The following is a 27,514-nucleotide window of genomic DNA, read 5'->3' as shown; positions in this document are numbered from 1 at the left end:
AAGCTTAGGTGCAATTGTATTTCTTTTTTCAGTGGAAATTAATCTCACTAATGACTACCGTGTCAGCGGAGGAGTTTCAGAAATGGTGTTTAAAGCAAGCAAGATAACTTTTCACTGGGGAAAATGCAATATGTCATCTGATGGATCAGAGCATAGTTTAGAGGGACAAAAATTTCCACTTGAGGTAAGTCAGGAGATCTTCTGTTTACTATTTTATTTTCTAAATAATTGATGTTTTTATTTAGCATATAATTTGATTAATTTTAAAAATCCAATATTATAATTTATAAAGTGATATTTTTATTACTTGATTAATATACTAGACTAAGCTAAATGAATATAAGACTTATCTTTGATTTACCACTTTGTGGTAACAACCCAAAGTGCCACAAAATAGGTAATCAATAAATGCTGACGAATTAATGAATGAAGGAAAAGGGGGAAAATTTCATTAACATACTGGAGAATCCTTTGATTTAAATCTTTTGATTAAAATGAGAAAAATTTTCAGCTTTAAAATTGGCAAAATAAATAATTATTAAAAAATGAGTGTGGGGCCGAGCGCGGTGGCTCAAGCCTGTAATCCCAGCACTTTGGGAGGCCGAGACGGGTGGATCACGAGGTCAGGAGATCGAGACCATCCTGACTAACATGGTGAAACCCCGTCTCTACTAAAAATACAAAAAAAAACTAGCCGGGCGAGGTGGTGGGCGCCTGTAGTCCCAGCTACTCGGGAGGCTGCGGCAGGAGAATTGCCATAAACCCGGGAGGCGGAGCTTGCAGTGAGCTGAGGTCCGGCCACTGCACTCCAGTCCGGGTGACAGAGCGAGACTCCGCCTCAAAAAAAAAAAAAAAAAATGAGTGTGTAGTAAAATGTTTTCTTACATGTCTAGAGAAAGTCTAAATTGGTAGACTTTCTGGGAAGCAGTTTGCTTGTTTTTATTTTACTATTTTATTTTATTTTACTTTATTTTATTTTTATTTTATTTTTTATTATTTTAGTTTCTATTTTACTATTTTATTTTATTTTACTAAAATTTAAGAATTTTAAATGATTTACACTCAATACCCAATCTTTAAGTTTAAAGCCATTTTAGTCTAAAAATTAAAAAAACTGCAAAAATTTATTTATAATATAATATTGAAACAAAGGGTAATGATTATTTAAATACATTATGATGGATATTATAGATTTCACAAAAATCATGTTTTTGAATGATATATTTACACAAAAAAAGTTCATCATAAGGTATTAATGGTTTTAAAAAGAAACATGTTAAATGGTATAACCACTATTATTTTTCCAATTTTTTAATACATGAAAATTAATTAAATATTGACTGAGAGTGGAGTCTGAGTCAAATGGACTAGGTTTGAATCTTGGCTCCACCATTTGGTTATTGGTTACACGACATAACAATGTATAAATTATTTAACTTACCAATGCTTCCATTTTTTTTCTGCGAAATTGACATAGTAGCTGCACCTGCCTTATAACATTATTATGGAAATTAAATGAAGGATTGACTTATTACTCATAAAAGTAATTGAGGGGCCAGGCACAGTGGCTCACGCCTGTAATCCCAGCACTTCGAGAGGCCAAGATGGGCAGATGGGTTGAGGTCAGGAGTTCCAGACCAGCCTGGCCAACATGGTGAAACGCCACTTCTACTAAAGATACAAAAATTAGCTGGACGTGATATCACTCGTGTGTAATTTCACCTACTCAGGAGGCTGAGGCATAGGAATCACTTGAACTCAGGAAGCAGAGGTTGCAGTGAGCCAAGATCACACCACTGCACTCCAGAGGGTGATGAAGTGAGACTCTGTCTCAAAAAAAAAAAAAAAGCAATTGATGGAATTCAAGAAAATGTTAATAATGATTTTCTTTGGGTGATGGCATTATAGGTGCCTCTTATTTTCTCCTTTAAAGTCCCCATATTTTCTAAAATACCTAGTATGAAACTATTCATTTTATAATTCAAAACAGTTTTATTAATAATAAATATAAGATAGGGTGAATTGCCTCTTAAAAGACTAAAAACCTTTTTAAAAAAGGTGGATATCTACATTCACATTTACAACTTATAATCTGGATTTTTTTCTTTATTCAATATTTTTAAAGTAAAGCACATTTATCAAATTCAATTTGTCAGAGTAATCAAAGTCAATTCATTAAACAACATATCACTTCTGAGAGTTTAGCTTACTCACAATATTACCTATTTAAATCAAAGATGAAAATCAAGAAAAATTCTATCAACAAGAGCCCTGAGCAATCAAAATACATGGTACAGAATCCATGCACTAAACCTAATACAGTTATTTTAATGCAAAAGCCTCTCAAATTGTCTCGCAGAGGTTTTTTGTTTTTTTTTTTTGTTTTTTTTTTGAGACAGAGTCTCGCCCTGTTGCCCAGGCTGGAGTGCAATGCGTGATCTCGGCTCTCTGCAACCTCTGCCTCCTGGGTTCAAGCTACTCTCCTGCCTCAGCCTCTCAAGTAGCTGGGATTATAGGTGCACGCCACTACACCTAGATAATTTTTTTGTATCTTTAGTAGAGACGGAGTTTCACCATGTTGGCCAGGCTGGTCTTGAATTCCTGACCTCGTGATACACCCACCTCAGTCTCCCAAAGTGCTGGCATTACAGGCGTCAGCCACCGCACCTAGTCTTGTTTGTTGTTTTAAAACACTCTATGTAATTGTGTAAGCAGGAAACCCAAGGATCATCCCTGGCTTACTCCTTATTTCTTATCTCCTACATCTCACAATCAAATCTTCTCAATTTAACAGTCATGGTGGCTCAAACCTGTCATCCCAGCACTTTAGGAGGCTGAGGCTGGAGGATCACTTAAGCCCAGGAGTTTGAGACTAGTCTGGGCAACATAGTGAGACCCCATTTCTACAAAAAATAAGAGAAAATAGCTGAACACGGTGGCATGCACCTGTTGTCCCAACTACTCTAGAGGCTGAGGTAGGAGGATCACTTGAGCCCACGAGGTCAACGCTGCAATGAGCCATGATCATGCCACTGCATTCCAGTCTGAGTGACAGAGTGAGACCCCCTCTCAAAACAAACAAACAAACAAAGCCTTATCAATTCTTCTCCTAAATACCATATGGGAGGTCAGAAAAAAGTTTGCTTACTTGGATTATTAAATTAGTAATTATTAAGTTTTAAATTGTATTTCTTTCAATTTCCCGTGCTTGTCGTACTGTCTTGCCTAATAGGCCTTTCCCACGTGATACTTCTGACTTGAACACATGCCCTTCTATTCTGCCTTTCACCTGGCTAAAACCTGCTCATTCTTGTAGGGTCAGTTTAGAAATCCTGCCTCTGAAAAGGTTTTGGTGACTCACCCAAAGCAGGAGCCACTGCCATCCTCTGTTGCACAACCTCTATTTCTCTCGTCAGAGCACTAACTACGCTTTACACTCTCGGAGGCTTCCTACTCTTACCTTAATTCTACTTCTATCCAGCCTGAGACACCTGATTTCCAAGCCCAGACAGGAGAAGCACCAAATTATATAGAGGCTGTTACAGAGAGATACATATATGGATGGAAACAGAAATTAACAAGGCATAGCCTCACAGCTGGAGAGAAGAATCAAAAACTTAAAACTTTTTTGGTATTTTTTAGGTAGAAGCTGAGAGTCCTTGAGAGCTTCAATATTAATAGATCACAATATGGTAATATCAAAGAATGGTAACTCTGGACTCTCAAGAAAGGCATGCACGCTTGAGAAAGAGAGAAATTTATATTTAAAATAATTCAGTAAAGCAGTTAAAGTAACATATATTATTTATTTCATGTAATTGCTTTAATAAATTTTACTGCACAGTCCCCTGGTAATCTCAAAATGGTCATTTTGGTGTTAGATATGTCTAACTTTCTATTCCCCTCCTTATCAAAGGATGGTAAATGATAGTAAATGTAGTTGTATCCATGTAATTTATAAAAGATTTTGGAAATATGTAGAATGTAGAATCACACAATTTATAGAACTTTTCAAATAGAACTTATTGAATTGCTTGTTTTATTAAGTCTCTTTGCTGATTTTTATGAAGCCTTTGTGTATCATAAAACTATCATTGTTACGTTTATAGATGCAAATCTACTGCTTTGATGCGGACCGATTTTCAAGTTTTGAGGAAGCAGTTAAAGTAAAAGGGAAGTTAAAAGCTTTATCCATTTTGTTTGAGGTAATAATTATATATGCATTTTACACTAATGTAATTCCTTTTTAAGTCACATTAAATATCGATGTGAAATATCAAGACATAATTTCTAACAAAGAGAGGAGCTCACAAGTAAAATTAAAACTGGTGGTCATTTTCAAAAAAAGATGACCCTTGCCTGGTATTTTTAAAAGGAGACTCTTGTGTTTGTTAATTGGGTGAATCTTTTCCAGCTGGGGCAAAGTGTTCTATAAATACACAAATTTGCTAATTTGTACATACAAAGCATCATATTAATAATTATGTATTATTATCAGTAACTATGAATCATAACATTTTAAAATTTACTTTTCTTAGTGAAATATGTAAGTTGTGTGGTTTTTGTTTGCTTTATTTTTTTTCACCTAGCTATAAAAAAACCTGTTTTGGGAACTTACTATTTTTTAATGCACATATTTAAAATGGAATTCATTAATCTTCACATTTTTATTGAATAGTTATCCAAATGTTTTATTCTATTTTTAGAATGTGATTCTTCTTTAACAGGTTGGGACAGAAGAAAATTTGGATTTCAAAGCGATTATTAATGGAGTCGAGAGTGTTAGTCGTTTTGGTAAGCTACTTGAGGAAATATCTTTCTTCAAGATTCTGCTTTGGATGGATATGAATGTTGACAATATGACGACAATCACTTGTTCCAAAAGGTAGAAAGTAGTACATTTTTAAAGAGGAGCAATCTCTCACTTTTCGCACTTGATAATATATACGTTTCTCACCAAATAAATAACAATTTATCAGAAAAATTTGTTACATCAAAAGCATGAAACATTAATGTAAGTAGGAAATTGAAATTTTTAAAATTTATTCTTGAAAATAATCTAATTATATCATGCATTTAAAGCCTATTTATCTATTATGTCTCTGCATCATACATCCCTTAAAGACTAATTCCTAATCTGAAACCAGCTAATTTCATAAATATCATATTTTAAAGTAGAAAAGGAATTGTTACTCAAGTTAAAATTTATTCCCTGGTAGTTTCCTTGATAAATCCTTTGCTTTATCAACATGAGGAGATGAGATTTTTGGAAGAAGGTCAACACTAACATAGAAGAAGATGCAATATGCTTTGACATTGTTCTGCCTGCTATCTCATGGATCTTGTAATTTGTCACAACAAATGCTTTTAACAGCATGGGCAGTGGACTGTAAGCCTGTTAATATTACTATTTTATTTTTATTAAGCACTCACACACAGAATCTTAATGCTGCCCTGAGTTACCAATAAAATGAGGAGTATTCCTCTCTGGGAAGCTGCAAAATTTGAAATCAGAAACAAAACTCATGAAGATCCTTTTCTTGAAAGCAGAAGCCTGGCCTAGGATTGATTGATCATTGTCAGTTACAGTGAGGGTCTGAATTGACCCAACTTTTCAGAAGTCAGGAATATGTGAACTCCTGTAGTGTAGCTTTTTTTTTTTGGACGACTCAATCAAACGCAAGATGAAGCTGTTATCTCCCTCCATTGACCCAGATTGCAAAATTCAACACTGAATGTCATAAGTCAAATTTAATTTTCCCCTCCTCGAATCATAAAGTGGATTCTATCCAGACTGAGATAAAGCAAATTGTTTGAATTCCTATACTTAAAAAAATGTATAATATATGAATTCTGAATGTTCCAGACCTTGCACCAGCCTGTGGGGACAATGAAAGAGGTGTTAACACTGAGTTGTTAACCCTGACTTGTGTAACTATGGGAACTTTGAGGCTTTCTCTTAAGGCCTCTTTACTTTCCCAGGGTACTTTATTTTTGTGGGTGCCTTGGAAGGCACTCATATGAGCTTGAGAAAAAACTTGCTTGTGTTCTTTCAAGTTTCCTTTCTAATACCTAGTGTCTGAAAGCCATTCAGGAAGATACTTTGTCAGATACACTATGACTACATATTATCTCTCTCTGAGAATATGGATTCCCTAACAGCATTATTCTGTGTATATTCTGGCTCTTAATTTGAAAGCAGAACAGTTCTTGGATTAGCTGAGGACAGATTCTAGTCCTTTACCCTCTCTCTGTCTACCTCACTTGTATTAGTCCATTTTCACATTGCTAAAGCGATACTACTTGAGAGTTTAAGTGATTTGTAAGAGAAAGAGATTGAATTGACTCACAGTTCTGTGTGGATGAAGAGGCCTCAGGAATCTTACAATCATGGTGGAAAGCAAAGGGTAAGCAAGGAATGTGTCACATGGCAGCAGGAGAGAGAGAATGAGAGTGCGAGCAAAGGAGAAACTGCGAAACACTTATGAAGCCATCAAATCTCGTGAGAACTCACTCACTGTCATGAGAACAGTATGGGGGAAACTGCCCCCATGATCCAATCACTTCCCACTTGGTCCCTCCTCAACACCTGGGGATTACAATTTGGATTACAATTCAAGATGAGATTTGGGCAGGGACACAGAGCTAAACCACATCACCACTATTTGTGCACCAACTTCCTAATTTACCAAAAACTAAAATCCTTCATGCCTATCAACTCATTCATCTGGATACTTAGTATTTCAATATACTCAGCAAGGACAACGATCCAAACCAAATAAGTAAAGTCTTTCTAAAGTCAAACGTTTCCATTTTGAGAGTTCTTGAATTAAATCCAGTCTTATTTCTGACTCTAGAAAATCCCCTACTGCCCAATAAATTGAAGGCTTACCCATATTGGCCTTCAGCCTTTGCTGCTGGCAACCTTGAGGATCAAAGGTGGGACTTGTCTTTAGGCAGTGACTCTGGAACCACAGCTACACCCCCAAATTTGGCTCTGTATTCACCATATAATGTAAGTTATTTAAAAAAAAAAAAAAACACCTTTTCTTTCTTTTTTTTTTTTTTGGAGACTGAGTCTCGCTCTGTCGCCCGGGCTGAAGTGCAGTGGCCGGATCTCAGCTCACTGCAAGCTCCGCCCCCCGGGTTTACGCCATTCTCCGGCCTCAGCCTCCTGAGTAGCTGGGACTACAGACGCCCGCCACCTCGCCCAGCTCGTTTTTTGTATTTTTTAGTAGAGACGGGGTTTCACCGTGTTAGCCAGGATGGTCTCGATCTCCTGACCTCGTGATCCGCCCGTCTCGGCCTCCCAAAGTGCTGGGATTACAGGCTTGAGCCACCGAGCCTGGCCCAAAAAACACCTTTTCAACCATTATTCAGCTTATAAGATCTATCTTCTTATGCTGTGGGCTGGTTGCTCATTTCCTGTTTCCTCTCTAAAGGACAAAGCCCATTTTTCATTCCTCCCCTCAACCCCTCTTTCTTTCCTTCCCATCCACCATACCTACTCTAGGTTAGGCATTATTCTATCCATGGAGTGGAGAGAGAGAGAGCATGATGTTGCAGCAATACTGAGATAATGAATTAATATTTTCCAAGCAGAGCCACAAAAGACGTTAGTTGCAATCTTTCGAGTTACAGGGAAGAGACACATCCCAGGTAACATCATCAGTGATTATCTGATGGGAATTCTCATCAGAATGATTTATAGTGCTTTCTTAATCACAAATTCAGCCCAGACATTTCTATACTGAAAAGTTCTCATAGACGTTGGTGTGGCCCCATGCTAAATATCATTGTCCTAAGTAATAGGAGTTGGTTTTATGTAGTTACCAGCCTTTCTCTAGTGCTTGGCCCCATCGTGGTTTCTTCATCTTTGTTCCTCCCCATCTTTTTTTCTTCCATTGTTGGCCTTCTCATGGAAGATCTGATTAGTTGCTTGGTTGATCATCATTGTATGTTCAAGCAAATAATGATTGCATAAATGAATGACTGACCCCAAATAGAGCAGCATTGGCTCTGGTGGGCTTCTCTCTTGTGTTAACAATAGTGAGGTTACTTGAATGAAGCAGGTGTTTTTTTCTCAAGCCAGCAAAACAAAATGAAAACCACAAACACAAACAAAGGAAAAACACTGTGTGACATTTCGTTAGAAGAAAATGTAATGGAAAAGCACTCTGTAGTTTAAGAATCTTGTGATATCTAGTGACCATGTCTGTAAGACAGACTAGGTGACTGCTATTGAAGTTCAGAGGCAGGAAGAGTGGAGTCCTCACTGGGGATAGGGAGAGGAAAATTTTAAAAAACGTATTCTGATTCTTTTGCTTCTTTTTAACTTTTTTCCCCTTTGATTTCTTTCCCAATAATAGGAAAATTCTGTATCTCACTCTCCTTACTCAGGTCTCACCTCTGCTTTCCCTTCCTGGCCCCTGGCTCTCCTGTAGTCAATTTATTTCCACCTAATTTAGCCATGAGTCAATGTCTGGCTCCTTACCTAATTACTATTCTCAACACACACATTTTTCATGAAATATTTGTAAGATAAATTTAGTCTTCAGTGGGAAAAGGAACAATTACAGTCCACTTGTCAGTTAAGGAGGTAATTTAACTACAACAATTTTCTATTATTGAAAACATAAATCTAAAAAACATTCACATGTTAAAAATAAATATTCTCAGTTCCTAAGAACTTGAATCTAATCTGAATTCTGATCATGTTATCTTGACATTGGAGAAGAGGAGAAGGTACTTTTAGAAGTTACTAATGAATCCATTAAATCAAACAAAACTTGAACTTTCTAATGGATTAAAACTACATGTAGGCCATATTGACATGACTATCAATTCAGTTAAGAAAAGGTTTTTGGCCGGGCACCGTGGCTCGCGCCTGTAATCCCAGCACTTTGGGAAGCCAAAGCTGGGGGACCACGAGATCAGGAGATCGAGATCATCCTGGCTAACACGGTGAAACCCCGTCTCTACTAAAAATACAAAAATTAGCTGGGCATGGTGGTGGGCACCTGTAGTCCCAGCTACTCAGGAGGCTGAAGCGGGAGAATGGCGTGAACCCGGGAGGTGGAGACAGCGAGACAACCATCTCAAAAAAAAAAAAAAGAAAAGGTTTTTGTTTCTAAGATTCAGTTGTTAATTCAGACTGAAGCAGTTGTCTCTAACTTTAGTTAGTAACAGTACTCCCTTTTCCTTCAGAATTTTCTGCGTTACAGAAAAGTTAACATTTACTAATTTAACTTTTAAATAACTTTTTTTCTTTGAGGCTTTCTGAATATGTTCAGTCTTCATAGAGTTTAGAGCTGGAATAGACTTTTAAGATCAGATAGTCTAGTCATTTCATGTTCTAATATGGAAAGTGTGGTTAAGAAAGACTGAAATCTTGAAAAGGCTTCACTTTACTTGGGATTTTCTACAGTAGTATGCATGTTTGCATCACCTTGGGATGCTTTACAAAATCTAGATGCCCAGGCCTGACCACTAGAGATCTTAATTCAAATGGTCTAGAGTGGGGTCTGAGGCATTGGTATTTTTCTAAAACTCCATGGATTATACACATAAGGATTAACACCACTGCTCTACATTCTGCCACCTCACTTAGACTACACTGACTGGCTTCAGGGACTGTTTCTTAATGGCCTCAATCTCGTAGAGAGGGCAGAGGACTTGCACTGGGCTGGGTAGTTCAGGAGATAGGAAAGCAAATTAGACACAGATCTAACTGGTAAATAGATTGCTGCCTGCATGAGTGAGGGCTGGTTCACAAATAGCTAAATGACCAAGGTATTGCTATTGATTAGTGCTATTGGAGAGATACAAATGAGACTATTTAAGGAGACAGACATATTTGGATTGTTTCAGGGTTTGAAGGCCAGATGGCCCACTTAGGAAAACTCTACCAGTTTTTGGATAGAAATTCTATAATCCTTATACAAGTTTATATATAAGAATAAATCAATATTTATTAGTGTGTCTGTGTACACACACAAACACATATGTGCATATTATATCAAAAATATTTTTTTCCACTCTTTGACTTTCAACTCTCTTAATGATTATTGATGAATAGATCTTGATTGCCATATACTAAACTTTCTCATATTTCTTTTTATGAGTAATATTTTTTGTGTGCCATTTCAGAAACCTCAACCTACCATTAGGTTATGATGATAGTTTTTTTTTAATGTTTTCTTTAAAATAATTATTAATATGTTCATTTAAATCTGCAATCAGTTTAGAAGTGATATGTGCTTATGATGTGAAGTAGGGAATCGAGATTCACTTTTTTCCATGAGGATATTCAATTGATATAGTACTGTTTATTGGAAAGACCATCCATTCCACATTCCATAATGATTTTTCTATCATAGATCAAATGATCATATTTTTCTCTTGTATTTTCTCTTCCATTGTTGTCTTCATCTATCTTTGCACAAATGCATCACTGTCATAATTTCTACAGCATTATATGTAACAGTATGATAGATCTTCCTATCTACTAGTGAAAGTTCTCCAGCTTTATTGTTTTTCAAGATTGTCTTAACTTTTCCTTGGATTTTTATTGAAATTTTAGAATCAGTATGTCAATTACACACACAACCTTCTGGGATTTTGATTAGGATTTCATTGAATCCATGAATCGATTTGGGGAAAATCAATACCTTCACAATACTGACTCTTCCAACCCATGAACATGGTCTTTCTACCATTTTAATATTTATTTAATTCTCTCAAGAGTGTTTTGTAATTTTCAGTGTAGATGTTCTACACATTATTTGTTAGATTTATTTGTATTTGATAATGTTGTGCTATTTTAAATCATATTGCTTTGAATTTTATTTTCTGTTGTTTGATGCTGGTACACAAAAATACAATTGATTTTTGTATATTGGTCTATGTGCAGGGACTTTGCAAATTTCACTTATTATTTCTCATACTTTGTAAAGAAGTATTTCTCTCTCTCTCTTTCTTTCTTTCTTTCTTTCTTTCTTTCTTTCTTTTCTTCCTTTCTTCCTTTCTTCCTTTCTTTCCTTATTTTTTTATTTTTTGAGATGGAGTCTCACTTTGTCACCCAGGCTGGAGTGCAGTGGCGCGATCTTGGCTCACTGCAACCTCCGCCTCCTGGTTCAAGCGATTCTCCTGCGTCAGCCTCCTGAGTAGCTGTAACTACAGGCGTGTGCCAACATGCCCAGCTAATTTTTTTTTTTGATTATACTTTAAGTTCTAGGGTACATATGCATAACGTGCAGGTTTGTTACATATGTATACTTGTGCCATGTTGGTGTGCTGCAAATTTTTTGTATTTTTAGTAGAGATGGGGTTTCACCGTATTAGCCAGGATGGTCTTGAACTCCTGACCTCGTGATCCACCCACCTTGTCCTTTTTGCAGGCGTGAGCCACCATGCCCGGCCTGTAAATAATTTTCAATGTTTTAAATGCACAATCATGTTATTTGTACATTGTGATGGTATTATTTTTTCCTATACAATCTTAAGATTTTTGTTTCTTTTTTCTTTGTTGCACTGGCTCAATCTTCCAGTTCAATGTTAAATAGAAGTGGTGATGGCAGGATATCCTGGCGTCATTCTTGATCTCTAGGGGAAACACTTCCAATAAGTCATTCTTAAATATGATGACTAGTGCAGGCTTTGATGATCATCTTCACCAGAATAAGGTTTTGTTTTTGTTTTCCATGAACTGGCATTGAGTCTTATGAAGTGATGTAACTATCTATTGAGATGATCATATTATTTCTGAGTATTTTTATATGTAAAATATTCTGTTCCCCATCTTGATAGTGTAAAGATAAGGCATCTAACACTGTATAGTGACATGTGTAATACAATTTGGGGCATGCCAGCTTTATTACCATTTAAAAATATATCTAAAATGTTTCAAAATCTCAGTTTTGATTAAATACATAATAAAGCATGTGTCTCTGCTTCATAGAAGCTTTGAACAGCTAAGTTCCAGTGTTGAGATTCCAGCTGAGATGTGTATTATTCCTTTTTAGGAAAGCAGGCTGCCTTAGATCCATTCATACTGTTGAACCTTCTGCCAAACTCAACTGACAAGTATTACGTTTACAACGGCTCATTGACATCTCCTCCCTGCACAGACACAGTTGATTGGATTGTTTTTAAAGATACAGTTAGCATCTCCGAAAACCAGGTAATCTTAGAAATTCAAACAAATCAAGTAATTCAAAGCCATTTAAAAAACATTATGTTCTAACTTTGCTATAAAATATCTGTTTTAAAGCATTTACCAATGCCTTTGAAGCAGATATGTTAAATTATTTGATCTTTTTTTCAGTTGGCTGTTTTTTGTGAAGTTCTTACAATGCAACAATCTGGTTATGTCATGCTGATGGACTACTTACAAAACAATTTTCGAGAGCAGCAGTACAAGTTCTCTAGACAGGTGTTTTCCTCATACACTGGAAAGGAAGAGATTCATGAAGCAGGTATGTATTTAAATATAATCTTCTACAACTGTCATAGATGCAATGTTATAGGAGGTAATTTTGGTAAAATGACAAATATAGAGGGGTTGGAGCTTTAGAAATGTTTTAATTATTAATTTTGTAGCTTTAGGTAAGCCGTCTAATTTTCTGACTATCAGATACCACATCTATAAAATGGCAACTAAAAAAACTATTCTCCCCTTAAGAATGGCCCCATTTTACAGATGGGAAAAATTGAGATTTAATAAGGAAAATATTTTTCCAGAATGCACAGTAATAAGTAGCAAAGCAAAATACACACTTCCAAGTTCACCTTCTGGTATTTGCCTGGTGTAAGAGGTATGAGAAAGGAATGGATAAGAGGCTGAGGTGTTCAGAGCTTGGGAGATCGTTTCTGGTTGGGATGATCAGGAAACCTTCATGGAAGAACCGCCTTTGAACTGAGTCTTGACACAGTATTGGGTTTTAAAGTGCTCATCTTTGTGTTGGCACCCCCCAAGAAGGAGCCTAGCACCTAATCGGTACTGAAAATAAATGCACTGAGTTATTAATGAATAAGAAGTGAATCTTCTTCCCAGTTTCCTTCTTTGGAGGAAAAGAAATTTGCTCTTGTGAGGTACAGCCAAGGGAAATGACACGAGAGGGCTGTCTCTGGAGTGCCGTCTGTTTTTATTGAAGCTGACACAGTAGTTAAAAGCATTTTTAGATGTCCAGAGAACACAATCAGATACATCTGCTGAAATTTTCCTTTTCAGTTTTTACTGAGGTTCTCACTTGTTCATTAAAGAAGTCGCTGAAGTGACCTTTGCACCAGGGACTTCTAACCTTTCCAAGTAGATGGACCTCTTTGATATCAGTCCTGCAATGAATTCAATGATTTTTTTTGCCATGTATAATATTAGTTTAATAATCATCTGCTTTTGAACATTAAGCATTAAAACAGCAAGCTTTTATTGTTTTAATGTGATATTTCCAAGAATCGTTTATCCTTTAACAAAAAAATAGAACTCAAGACAGCAGTGATGAATAGCTATATTTACTGTGACACCAAATTTTAAATTAAAGTGCCCCAAAATGAGGAAATTTAATTATATTCCTATCAGCACTAAATATTATAGCATACTGTCCAGTAAAAAATAGACAATTGGTTAGAAAAAAGAAAGTGGATTTAATCATCCCCTCTTCTTAAATATAATAGACCAAATTGTAAATTAAATAAATATGGGCTTTTTTAGTCACATAGTTTTATCAGTTCTATTTTATTAAAACCCTTCATTGGCTCTGCATCACTTTTGGAATAAAATTCAAACTGTTTGTTGTTGCACGACAGGCTCTGTGTAGGTTTACCAGTCTTAGTGCTTAAGCCTCCCCAACTAGCATCCTTCGCTTACATTGAGCTACATGAAGTCCCCTGAAGATGAAGACTACATTCTTCCAGGTTGCATTTATACATTTGGCTTCCCCATTGATGGCATGTTCCTCTCCACTGTCTTCATTTCCCTGCTTCCTCATTCTTCAAGACTCAAGTTGAGCATTGCATCCACTAGGAGGCCATCTCTGACTCTACTTCTGTCCACCTAAGTCTAGCCCTGGCAATGGCCACAGGACTGCACACTCAAGGAAACACCACACTCATAGATTGTGAATGGTGCTCCTCTAAATGTTGTACGATGTGCTCAGCTTCTCCAGACTTCACAGCAGTTGCCATATTTTGGTAATTGTCTATTTACTTATTTGTCTCTGCCAGCAATCTCTGAACCCCATAATGGAAGTAAATAAGTCTTTTATCTCTTTATCTCCATGGCCAAACTAAAGCTCTCATTCACTAAATATTCACTGCATGGCTGAAAGACTCCATTTCCACATAATAAAAATATAGCAAGTTATGCTTGATGGGTGCTTCCTGCACTGTTTAATGTGTAAACCTGTGTATAATTCTGATTTAATGTAGAACATTGTTTTCACAGTTAAGTGTTAAAGGTCCAAAGTAATAATCTATAATAACGAAAACAGTAATAGCTACTGTGTGTTGTGTGACTCTACCAGGCATTGGAACCAGACAATATTTAACTTAGACCTCACATCACTCTTATGAAGTTGGCCTCATTGTCTTCATTTTACAGTTTGGGAAGCTAATATTAAATGATTTGCCCAAGTTTACACAGCTAGAAAGGAATGGAGTCAGTATTTGAACCTAACTCTCCCTGAATCTAAAGCTTTGCAAAGTTCTATCCACTGTACTTTACGTTTATACCAGAACATAATTTCTGCTTACATAAAAAACTGATGACTTTAAAGACACAAAACTTCAAAAAAACAGTAATGGATTTTGAGTGTTTTGTTTATCCTAAGGTCAAACACAGAAACAACACTTTCTAAACTACTTGGTGTTTTGGGTTCTGTAAATATAGAATAGGACCTATAAAGTAAGGAAAGTGATTTTCTTGAACGGAGCTTATGGGAATCGATTTTATTCCCTTAGACCATGTGTGTATATTGTCACAGAATTTTACATCCCTGCTGCAACACTATTATGACTGCCATAGTAATAATAAGTTATTTATCACCTGTTTGTCTGTGGTTTGGTTCCAAAATAAATGGCAGAACTAACTAGAAAAACAATAACTCAAAATAGACTCATTTAAATTGAAGGGACTTAAATATGCAATACTTAAGGAAAAACTAGAAAGCTTTACAGTAAAAATGCACATCTACATGCTGTTTTTGTTGTGTACTTATCCTGTATGTGTGCCTTCCTCAGCTTCCTCAAGAAAATCCAGTCACACCAACTACTTTGTTGTTTGTATTTTTGACTAAATATTTGTGGAGTGATGGGGAGAGGCTACAAAACTCAGCATTTCATCAAAATATCTGCCTACAGCTTAGACAATATTGCTTAGAAAGTATTATTCCCTTATATTGTATATCCTTAGGATAAATAAAAGTGCTGAAAAGTCGTTCCCAGTTTTTACTGAAGTTTTGTGTCTTTATGGCCATCAGTTTTTATTTTAAAAGTATGTTAGCAGAAACACATCTCTTCTGCAGTCTCCCTTGCTGGGCCTTAGAGTCTTTGCCTTCAGATTGTTTGACCGTCTTGTTTTGTCAGTTCCCCCCACAGAGTCTCAGCTGCTACCCTCATCGCACCCAAGTCTTCACGTCTTCCTAAGGCAGGAAAATTAGCTTTGTTCCAGATCCTTCAAACTTGCCTACCCATGCTCATCCTAATGAGCTCAGCCATCAAAAAAGGCCCTTTTTGGTAGAATGATTTATTTTCTTTTGGGTGTATACCCAGTAATGGTGTTGCTGGGTCAAATGGTCAAATGGTAGCTCTGTTTTAAGTTCTTTGAGAAATCTCCAGACTGCTTTCCACAATGGCTGGATTAATTTATATTCCCACCAACAGTGTATAAGCATTCCCTTTTCTCTGCACCCTCACCAGATGCAATGTTTGTTGGCTTTTTAATAGTAGCCATTCTGAATGGTGTGAGATGGTATCTCATTGTGGTTTTGATTTGTATTTCTCTGATGATTAGTGATGGTGAGTATTTTTTCATGTTTCTCAGCACTTGTATGCTTTCTTCTGAGAAGTGACATATGCACTTATATGTTCATTGCTGTGCTAGTCACAATAGCAAGATATGGAATCAACCCGTGTGCTCAGTGGTAGATTAAAGAAAATGTAGTACATATATACCATGGAATACTACACAGTCATAAAAAATGAAATCATATTTTTTTGCAGCAAGATAGATGGAACTGGAGGTCATAATCCTAAGTGAACTAATGCAGGGACAGAAAACCAAATACCTCATGTTCTAACTTGTAAGTGGGAGTTAAACATTAATCACACATAGACATAAACATGGGAACAGTAAACACTGTGGTCTGCAAGAGAGTGGAGAGGTGGGTGAGTTAAAAACTCTACCTGGGTGATGGGATTTGTACTCTAAACCTCAGCATCTTTTAGTATTCTCATGTAACAAACCTGCATATGTACCCCTGTATCTAAAATAAAAGTTGAAGTAAAAATAAATAAATAAATAAATAAATAAATATTTTTAGAAAGGGGCCCTTTGTTTGCCAAAACATATCCCCTTCTAGGGGGGATCAGAGATGATAACAGAACTTTTGTTTTCCTAGTTACATAGACTAATATGCACATTTATGGTTTTAAAGTTTCAATCATTGTCAAAATATATCATTTTGAGATAACAGTGAAATAGAAAAGTCAGGTCATGTTAGTTGGATGAGTTTCATTCACACACAGTTACATATTCAGTCAATTCTTTTTTGGCTTTAATACGAACCACTGTCAAATAATTAATATGCCCTTATGCAGCATAGGGACTTCCTGATTACTCAAAACTGAATGTGATTCCTCTTTCTTCTGAACCGTCGTAATCCCTGACCTGCAACTGTGGCACTTTGCCTTTCTTGCCTTGCTTCAGGGGTGTTTATGTACATACCTTATTTTCTTGGTAGATCCCTGTCTAATTGATCTCAGTATTACCTGTAACATCTGAAAAAAGTACCTGGCAGGTAGTAAGAGCTCTCTGACTCCTTGATGAATGGTGATTAAGTGAATGAATTAAAACATTGGCCAAAGCTTAGTTATGTCTAAGCCTCTGGGGTTAAAAAGAGCATATGTATTTTTGGCAACAAACACAAAAGGAATGACTGGCTTTAGATTTCCAGACAAGTTGGAGCCAAGTTCTTCTTGCTGAACATCCTTTAATTAATTAAAAATTTACAAAGCCTTCAGAAGAATACAGTACACTAGTATTAGCTGTGTGTACAGTTCATGTTCAAAATTAAAGATCATTCCAGGAAAAGAAAGATTCTAATTTTAAAAAGATAGTATCAGTATGATAGAATTGTTAAGAAATAGTTTCCTCTGTGACTGAAAAAATAGCTAAATAATTTACATTCTTCATTTTGACTCTATTAATCCTCTGTAAAATTATTGTACTTAACAATAATGAACACCTAGCATATCAAGATTTATTAGGTAATAATTTTTATAGATGCCCATTATATAACAGTCTGCATTTACTGAAATCATTATAAAGAAGTGAGCTACTTGATTTTATTTTTGCAGTGAAAAAAGAGGAGACATGAATCTGATTAGACTCTTAGCAATTAGTTGTTTCTTTCTTCACAAACTAGGACTTGCTTTTTTCATCATGAGTCTTTGCACTCAAAGAACATTTATTATCATTTGTCCTGTGCATGGAAATACTGTGTTCTTATGAAAGTTTTTTTCTCAATGGATATACTATCTCCTTTGGAACTGAATTTAAGAATAAGAATTGAGAATTGTACTTATATTCAGTTTTGATCTTTATTAAATTCAACCTGAATATAAATTTTTACTACATGAACTTATACAGCGTAGAAAATATAGACAAGGACACAGAAAAAAATACAAATACCCTGTAATTACACTACCCCGAGATAACTATTATGAAGATTTTGGTAAAGATCCATCCAAGTCTTTCTCTGAAAATTTTTAAAAATGTTATTATATTTCACAAAAAGTGAGACTATACCACATGTCTGTTTACTGATTTTTTTTTACTTCATATTATACCTTTAATATATCATTCTTAATTTTTATGTTGTATTCCATCATATAGTTATAACTATATATTAAACCTTAATCAGTTCCTCAATTTTGTACATTCAGTTCACATATTTTTTGTCATTATAAATATCTAATATCTTCATTTTGACCAGGAGGAGAAGTAAAAGCTAGCATAAAAATTGTCAAAATCTTGCTCTCAATAAATGCATTGTAGGAAAATGTGTTTTTAGAAATACATTATAAATAATTGCAAAAACCATGTGAGATTTATATATTCATATAAACTCTGTAAGGTTAAGGACCAGGCCCTACTCATTTTTTGCATTCACAGCAGGCGCTCAATAGATTATTTGTGAATTAATGAATATTTTATCAGAACTTCAAACCTCTGTATTTCCATTTGTATGAAGAGCTGCCATTTGTTAGGGAGGCATTTCTTTTTGGCATCATGGAATGGACACTGGCTCTTCTAAGGATCACAGAATTTAATAGAACCATCTGGTCTTGAAAGAGTTAGTGAAAACTGTCTTTTTTTTTTTTTTTTTTTGACAGAGTCTTTCTTTGTCACCCAGGCTTGAGCACAGTGGCTCTATCTCTGCTTACTGAAGCCTCTACCTCCTGGGTTTGAGTGATTCTCCTGCCTTAGCCTCCCTAGTAGCTGGGACTACAGGCATGTGCTACCACACCTGACTAATTTTTGTATTTCTAGCAGAGACGGAGTTTTACCGTGTTGGCCAGACTGGTCTTGAACTCCTGACCTCAGGTGATCCGCCTGCCTCCACCTCCCGAAGTGTTGAGATTACAGGCGTCAGCCATCGTGCTCGGCCAATAAAAAATAATGAGTACTATGTGTGAATAACAGTACAAACATAGCAAAAATATGAAGTAGATTAAGTTCAGCTGTATCCATGCCTTCCAGGCATCAGATGCTTTCATGTTGCCTTCTTACCACCTCACAAGGTTTTTCTGCTAAGAAGCAGGGACCTGCTAAAGCACGGGGGTGAAAAACAGACTTTAAAGTTCAGTAGACTTGATTTTTAAATTCCAGCATCAATACTTACTAGTCGTACAAAAATTGTCAACTTGCTTAACCTCCCCAAATCTGTTTCTTCACCTGTAGAATGGAAAAGTTAAAAATGATCACCTTACAGGGTTGTGGTGAGGTTTAAATGACCTAAAATTTGCAAAGCAGTACAGTCCCTTGAATGTAATGTGCTACTGACTCATAACTAGTGTCATTGTCATGTGTATGTATGGACAAAAAGCCAAGATATCACAATGAATATGGCATACTATTCAAGGTTTTCCTGTTTAAGGTGTTTTAAAATAATTGTTGAATAGAATTATGGATGCACTTCAAATCTCACTTGCTAGTACTGTAATATATGTAATGCAAACTTAAAAAAAACCAAAACAATGAAAGATAAAATAGTTGTCAAGTCAGAGTAGCATAAAGGGAGTGTCTTTGTAGCATAACATTTTGACCTATGAGAAATTTTCTACAATTTCCTGAAATACATCATGATGAATTATACACTAGTAGACTTACCTTCTTGAAGGTCAGTGGGTTGTTAATAGCATTTGTTAAGGTTACATGTATGTAAACACTGTACAGCGACTGTATTTTAAAAAGTGAAATGAATATTATTTATTTCTTAGAAGATTTTGTATTACAAATTGAACTGTTGATGAAGTCACTCTGTCCCTAAAGACTGAGTGAAAGAGGTAGAAGTCGAAAGACTTGTTTTGGCTATTAATCAAAAGTGAATATGTAATCATTCAGAAGTACAAAACAGGGATAGCTGTTTTCCAGTTACATTCAACATTTGTGTAAATGTTTACATCAGTTGTATTAGGATCTGCTACTGCCCGAGGAGAAGTCACAACCTCGTTGGTTACCTTCTGGGTCTGTAAGTCATTCAGCTTTTCTCCCAGTAGTCATTGTCTTACTACTTTTAAAAATGAAGGTCATAAACTTCAAGTAAGGAAGTGGTGTACTTATTAGCATGTATTTATGAAACACTTTTGTCATGAGCTGTGTTATACTGTACAGAACTTCAAATTAGTGGGAAATAACTGAGTGAGACCTAGTGTAGTCTCTGGTAATTATGACATTTTCTCTGCCACTCCCTAAGAATCACCTTCCTGCCATTTCGTATCAATCCGCATTTTACTCGTAATACCTGAAGCTAAGACTGCGCCTTCTCCCTCAGGGCAGACTGTGCTTTTTCCAAGGCAGGCTAGAGAGCAACAGAAGTGGAAGGAATCTCCTGTCTCCCCTTGGTCATCTGCATCAACTTTCTTGATTAACAAAGATTGGTCACAGCCAAGGATTTGTATTTGTATTTCTCTGTCTCTGTTTTTTTCTTTTTTTCTTCATTTTTCCCTCATGTCACTCAGTGCTTTGCTTATTAATGTTTTGGCACTGGTTCCACAGATCATGTCCATTCCTACGTAGTAGGTGTTCACTCTTCATTTAAGTAATGAGAGGATGAATGATAAAGCACAGGACTTTGTGTCAGCTAAAAGCTTAAGAAGCTTATACCATTTTTAATAGGAAATGTGTATAAATTTGAAAAGAATTTCCTAATGTGGCCTAAATGGCAGAATTTTTTGTAAGTTTTTTATACATTCCTCTATCAGCAGAGTGCAGAATTTAGAATCTAAAACCACTCATTACATCTGAGAGCTTACTAAATCTAAGTGTTTGAAAGCTATCACAGGAATGGACATCCTAAAGGCTGAGACACTACCTTCTTCTGTATGTCTAGAGTGCCTAGAACCAAGCAGATGAGAGTGGAATGCTAAAAATAAGTTTTTAAAGCAAGAACACGTATAGCTCCCTGATAAAGGAGACTACATTCTCATTCTTTATAGTGAGGATTCTTTGCTCACTGTTCATGTATAGTACAGTACCATTTACTTGTACTCTGTGTGACTTGACATGGGTCCCAGACTCACAGCCAGAAGCCTGCACAATAACCAGCAATTAGGTTCTTCTTCTCAGCCAGTGTCTCCTGAAGAATCAGTAACTATGACCCAGATCACATGTAGATGTGGAAAGGAATCAGCATGTGAGATGTAGTCCTGAGGGAGGGAATGAAGCTTCAATGGTTTTGAACTTCTCATGATCAGGAAAATTATATTTTTGTTACTATTTTACTCTATAGCAGCTTGTATTTGATGTCTGAGTACATATTCATCTGGAAAAACGTTACTGATTTTCAATCCAGGAAACGGACTTTACAGAGTACATATGCTTCTAATAAGATAATTGGGCTGGCCCAGTGCAGTGGCTCAGGCCTGTAATCCCAGCACTTTGGAAGGCCGAGGCGGGAGGATCATGAGTTCAGGAGATTGAGACCATCCTGGCTAATATGGTGAAACCCCGTCTCTACTAAAAATACAAAAAAATTTAGCTGGGTGTGGTGGCGGACTCCTGTAATCCCAGCTACTCGGGGGGCTGAGGCAGGAGAATGGCATGAATCTGGGAGGAGGAGCTTGCAGTGAGCCAAGATTGTGCCACTGCACTCCAACCTGGAAGACAGAGCAAGACTCTGTCTAAAATAATAATAATAATAAAATTTAAAAAAGATAATTGAGCTGATTTCAATAGGAAAATATGCAAAACCTGGAAAATTTAGTGTCTATTAATCTCTTCTTCTGTGGTCATTCCATGGTTTGAACACCAAATAGTGTATATGGAATTAACTAAATTGTTATTTGAAAGATTCAGTTCTATCTTACAGAAAGGAAATCCTTTGGCAAGATTATAAACTACATATAGAAATATAGGCTTTTCTGTTAATAACATTCTAAAGTATGTATGTCTTTTTCACCATAAGATCCTGTGACTCCACATCTAAAAGAAAAGATTTACCTAAAGCTTGATAGCTTGCAACTGTATTGTTGATTATCAATAAACACAAGTATTTAAAAAATACATTTCTAATTAAAATATGAACTCAAACTATTAAACAAATAACTAACAAACTCTTACAAGAAGTGAAAACCTATGGGCAAGAAAATATAACTTTCTTTTTGGAGCTCTACTTTATATTAATGTTGATTCATAAATTTTGACACATCTACTGATTGTTACTATTAAGGCGAGACAAACATAGACATCCAACCAAAGTAGTTTCTGCTATTTAGGCAGAAATATCCTTTGGATATTTTGCAATGAATCCTTTTATTTTTTTCTCAAGAGATTGTTGTGCTTTGTATATATGCATAAAATTAATGCATTTCAAAACAGTTTCATCTTGAAGAGTATAGTTCACTTTAAATCATTCCCATTCTGTAAAAAAGTGGGATTGCTTTTTCGAGGACAAAATCTACAAATGATATTGTCCAGAGTAACTGCCAACTTCTCTGAAAGTGAACTTGGGATTCATTTCACTTTTAGAATCTAAAACCACTCATTACATCTGAAGGAAGAAGGAGGTTGTTGTTCCAATGATATAAACGTAAATAGCTCACTTTAGACAATTTGAAGGTCTTCTGCCATCTGCTGGACATCGATAGAAGTCTCACTCGGTAGAGTAACATCACATAGTATAGACCTAAATTAAAATACATTCTCTCATTCTGAATTCGTGTTTTTTGATAATGAAATAATTTTTCTTTTATTTCTAAAGGAACACCCCAACCTAAGCCCTCCCTAAACAAAAAATAACATCAAAGGTTTGAAGTGAAAAATAATTTCTAACTGATATAAAGCTATACACGTATTTAAAAGGTATATATATATTCATATTTTTAAAATCATTTCTGTACCACTGCTAGCATACTGTACATATGGTACATATGCTATACCACTGCTAGCATATTGTGCATATGCTAAAATTGTGACTACTAAATACATGTAAAATTTGTTTCCATTTATAAGACCAATTGTTAGTTGTGGGTGCCCTCCTGTGTTCAGGAGGTGAACTGCAAATTAGCAGAGACAAGGCATTTTGGTCACAATCGGCGGCAGTTGTTAACATATTTTTGAGTCCTTGCAGTTTTTGTATCAGTGATGACTGATTTACCTAAGTCTTCCGCATGCTCTCATCGAGTGGCTTTGTAACTTCAGGTGTCACCTGAAAACAAAGGCTAGATTCTGTATGTATATTAATTAATATTCAGCCTGAGAGATCTTTCTCTCCCTCTACTTTGCAAATCTGTCTGGCCTGTGAAGAGATATCTATTACTCTGCTTCATTAGTAAAATACCATAAAATGTTACAGTTTTTCTCCTCCAAATTAGTCCAAACTATCACATTAGAAATGCATTTTGGAAAGTACCAGGGCACTCTCTGATGAGACTAAATTTGGGGCATGATTCCCAGCATGGGCCTGAATTCATTTAAAAAAGTCTCTGAATGATTTTTCATAATACTGTTTTTTCGGATGAGACAAACAAGTCTTTTAATTCCCTAAAATTATTTTCTTAATTTACTTATGGTAACAAAATGGGTTTTTTGTCAGCACATCTGTAAAATACTGAAATGGCAATTTTAGGTTTTCTTTGGTTGGGAATTTTTAATTAGTTCAAGGATTCTTTAAGAACAAAATGTTCCAGTAATAGTATGTCTTTCATAACTGAAATTATCCACATCCTGAACTGAACAGATTTTCAGGTACCAAACAAGAGAAATTAAGTCACCATGAACTTGCAGATATTCTTTGTTCATTTATTTCTAAAAATGAATCTCTGTGCCAAATATATTCAAAACAATTTTCTAGGCAATATAGAACTACAGAGCTATAGTTCTTATGTTTATAATCCACTAGAAGAGTCAAGATTCGTTCAGGAAAAAATAATATGGAAGTATGCAAATGATGCAGTAATGATGATAAAATAGATGATTGACAGTGACAGAGATCACTTCAGTAGAGATTAGTGTGTGTAATGAAGGAGGTAGCATTTGACCAAGACCTTTCCAGAATGGAAAGCTGGGATTTGAACAGATAGAGTTAAGAGGGGAGGAAAGAGTGTTTTAGATATAGGAAATGGAATAAGCAAAATCTCCACAGTGGGAAAGTGTAACTTTTTACTTTATATTGAAATAAAACACAATAAAATTTTTATAGAATATGTATTATTTATTCAAGTCCTCAAGGCTAAGTTCTATCAACAGCTGTACTTTTTTTCTCTCTGAAGTTTGTAGTTCAGAACCAGAAAATGTTCAGGCTGACCCAGAGAATTATACCAGCCTTCTTGTTACATGGGAAAGGCCTCGAGTAGTTTATGATACCATGATTGAGAAGTTTGCAGTTTTGTACCAGCAGTTGGACGGAGAGGACCAAACCAAGCATGAATTTTTGACAGATGGCTATCAAGACTTGGTAACTATATGATCAGTTATTTTACATATGGTAACATTATAATTTAATTTTCAAGGTAAGAACTTACAAATGGTTGTATGTTATTTTCTTCCATTACTTTTAGACTTTATGTGAAGACGGGGTGGGCTGAATATTTTTAAATTAAAAAAATTTTTAAATTAGAAGCTATACTAAATTATGTCAAAAGTTACATTTAATTAAATGGATAACATAACTTTACCAACAATAACATTATAGAGTAGATACATATGACTTATGAACTGGAGATCATTTAGTATGGCCTTTCTTAAGATTGCAGTTGTAGAATAGGGCCAGAATCTCAGTGCCCTGATACATTTTATATTGTGTCTTCCATTATGCTATATCAGCACAGGGAAAGTAGAGTAGGGGACATACAAGTCCTCTTTGTTGTACCAAAAAATTTTCAGATAACAGCTGGGAAGTCATGATTGGGTCAGAACTTTGGGGATGTAAGACAAAATTTCTTACAAAAAGATCCACCCCTGCCTCCCTCCACCAGCGCGTGCGAATAAGTACAGATTCTTTTTGTGGCCTGAGCGTGTCAGTATTAAACTTTGCTCTGGTAGGGAAGTGTTGGCCATAGATTAGGGTATAGTCGACAAACCTTCATCTGGATGTCGGTCCAGAAAGTCCCTACTGCAGGTTCAAGGACACTGGACTCTGCCTCAGGCACCTAGAGTCCTGCAAGTCCTGGGAACCTGCATTTAAATAAAAACTCATTGTTAATTATGTTTCATATCATGTGGACAAAATGGATAAAATTTTAGTAACCTTTTAATTCAGTTGCCTAGAATATGGAGACACAATGATCTGTGAAATAATTGATAATAAATATGTTTATTTCATAATTATGTGAAGAAGATAATTATATTACTGTTCTTGCATATATATTGCCAAGAAAAAGAGATAAGTTAGTTGTTCACTTCTTCACTTTGCTCCTTATTTGCACATGCTCCCCATTTATTTGTCTAAAATATTAATTTTTAGTTTGTGGTACTCATTTATGAATTTGATGAGTTCTGGCTAAAAATGAAACTTCCTAAAACTAAATCTGATTTTTAAAAAGCAAAAAAAAAAAAAAAAGCCTAGTTTTCCAGTTCTTCATAATTCACAAATACCACAAGTTTAACTAAGCAACATCACATAAACTTTTCCTTAGGTTAATAAAATAGAAGTGTTTTCCATGGACCAGTGAGAAAAAGTTTTCTAGGAAAGATACCTAGTGTATTAGTAGTCCTATGAGAATAACATTTGTATAATTACTAACATCTTTCTTTTAGGGTGCTATTCTCAATAATTTGCTACCCAATATGAGTTATGTTCTTCAAATAGTAGCCATATGCACTAATGGCTTATATGGAAAATACAGCGACCAACTGATTGTCGACATGCCTACCGATAATCCTGGTAAGTACCGCCAGATACATCTACATATTAGCTCAATAAATGAGGTTAGTTTAATTACTGTATGCATTGATGCTTTCTCTCTAACTTTATATTCTTTTAGCCAAAAGGCAAAGTGATTTTCTCTTAAGTCTGGATTGCCAGGTAATTTTTTGAGGCATGGGACCCATTTCTCATTCAGCAGGTCTGGTGTAGGACAATAAGTAAATTTATCCTTAGTATTGGAGTTTACCATTTGTAAAATAATAACGACTAAACATATTTATAATATTGTAATGATCATTAAATGAGAATTGCTATGTAAATGTTGAGACTGTTATTTTGGATAATTAAGAGTTGGTTTAATTTGTATTTATTTCCTTTTTTCAGCCCCCAAAGCATTATGTAGTAAGTATATACATGATCCTAAGGCCATGTGAGGTACTTTCAAATATCTATACAAACCATCTCAAGAGTTTGTCTTAGATCTATTTTTCTACTTTTTATAGTTTGGTTTTAGGGAGTGGGGTGTTTTCCTCTTGGTTGATTGCCCTTACTCTTTCCCAAAAACAAGACAAGCAAAAGTTGTTTCTACTTGTGTTTTATTTGCATGCACCTTCTCTAAATATATGGGAAAATATTTTGATCTTGGAGCATATGCAATAACTGAATCAAATGCTGACCATTATAATTTGACAGTTTAAAATTATTAAGTTAGTTTTCCTCTTGTTAGTATAAGCAGTTTTAAATAATAGACTAGAAGTATATATATGTATATATACCTCTACATATGTATAATCACATATATCTGCATACATACATACGTAAATATATATATATTCTTTGGCCATCCATATTAGGAGCCTATTCATTGAAACTTTTACAAATTTTAATGGAAGTGAATAGTTACAAATTATATTAATTACAGTCTACTTCAGTTTTACCTATGGCAGGAAAACTGATGTGCACGGTTTGCATTGCTGTCTAAATGCTGTAGCAGGGACTTTAATCCAACATGAGCTTAAATGAAGTAATTGCTCATTGATCACCTTACTATAGCTGTTCTTACTAGTTGACTTTTTAAGTTAAAGACTCTATGTCAGAGCATCAGATATTGTAGTACTCATCATTCCAAACTACAGGCTATAAAACTTGCCAAGGTATCTCCCAACTTGGTATTAACAACTAATGAATATTACTACTACCATAATGGCAATATCAGTATTTAATATTTCTTATGACCTGCCTCATGGCCTGGGTATAACCGTCTTTATTGCTTTTATTTAGCGTTGTTTTTCAAAATCAGGTTGTTTTTTAATGGAATGTGAGCTCTAAGTCTTACTGAAAGTGAGTATCAAAATAACTGACCATGATTTTAACTATGCCATATCATACTACACCATTGCATGGCAACCCTCACCAAAGTTCCCCACAATGAGCTATCCAGAAAATGACACCTTTAGCCATATAACTTTGATCATGTTGACCAGCACCATATGTGAATTGATTGAAATATGGCATATACAAAAATCTCTTCTACCCTTATTTATGCATTTTGAGTATGAAGTATATTGAACACATTCACTCAATTTTGTTACCTTGATTTAATTATGCTACTCTAATTTCATACATAAAATAATTTCTCAGGAGTTGGCAAAAAATTACTACATTTACCCATTTATTTTTACACTGTTTCCTACTTTATTCCCTATGCC

At 35.4% G+C, this 27,514-nt stretch overlaps 1 protein-coding gene across 4 annotated transcripts in view; it reads left to right on the top strand.

Annotated features, from left to right (window-relative positions):
* The window catches only part of PTPRZ1 (protein tyrosine phosphatase receptor type Z1), a 195,769-nt gene that overhangs the window by 103,433 nt on the left and 64,822 nt on the right, over nt 1-27,514 (top strand). For all 4 annotated transcript variants that reach the window (XM_033192358.1, XM_033192360.1, XM_033192359.1 and 1 more), the window contains exons 4-10: nt 33-184; nt 4,110-4,205; nt 4,728-4,794; nt 12,024-12,181; nt 12,326-12,476; nt 24,211-24,395; nt 25,697-25,823. In XM_033192358.1, the coding sequence (XP_033048249.1) occupies nt 33-184; nt 4,110-4,205; nt 4,728-4,794; nt 12,024-12,181; nt 12,326-12,476; nt 24,211-24,395; nt 25,697-25,823 (936 nt within the window). The remainder of the gene's footprint in view (nt 1-32; nt 185-4,109; nt 4,206-4,727; nt 4,795-12,023; nt 12,182-12,325; nt 12,477-24,210; nt 24,396-25,696; nt 25,824-27,514) is intronic.

This window comes from Trachypithecus francoisi, unplaced genomic scaffold (assembly GCF_009764315.1).
Source record: "Trachypithecus francoisi isolate TF-2019V2 unplaced genomic scaffold, Tfra_2.0 Lachesis_group4, whole genome shotgun sequence".
NCBI lineage: Eukaryota > Metazoa > Chordata > Mammalia > Primates > Cercopithecidae > Trachypithecus > Trachypithecus francoisi.
The sequence above is the reverse complement of the archived record's forward strand: the minus strand, read 5'-3'. Positions and strand labels throughout refer to the sequence as shown.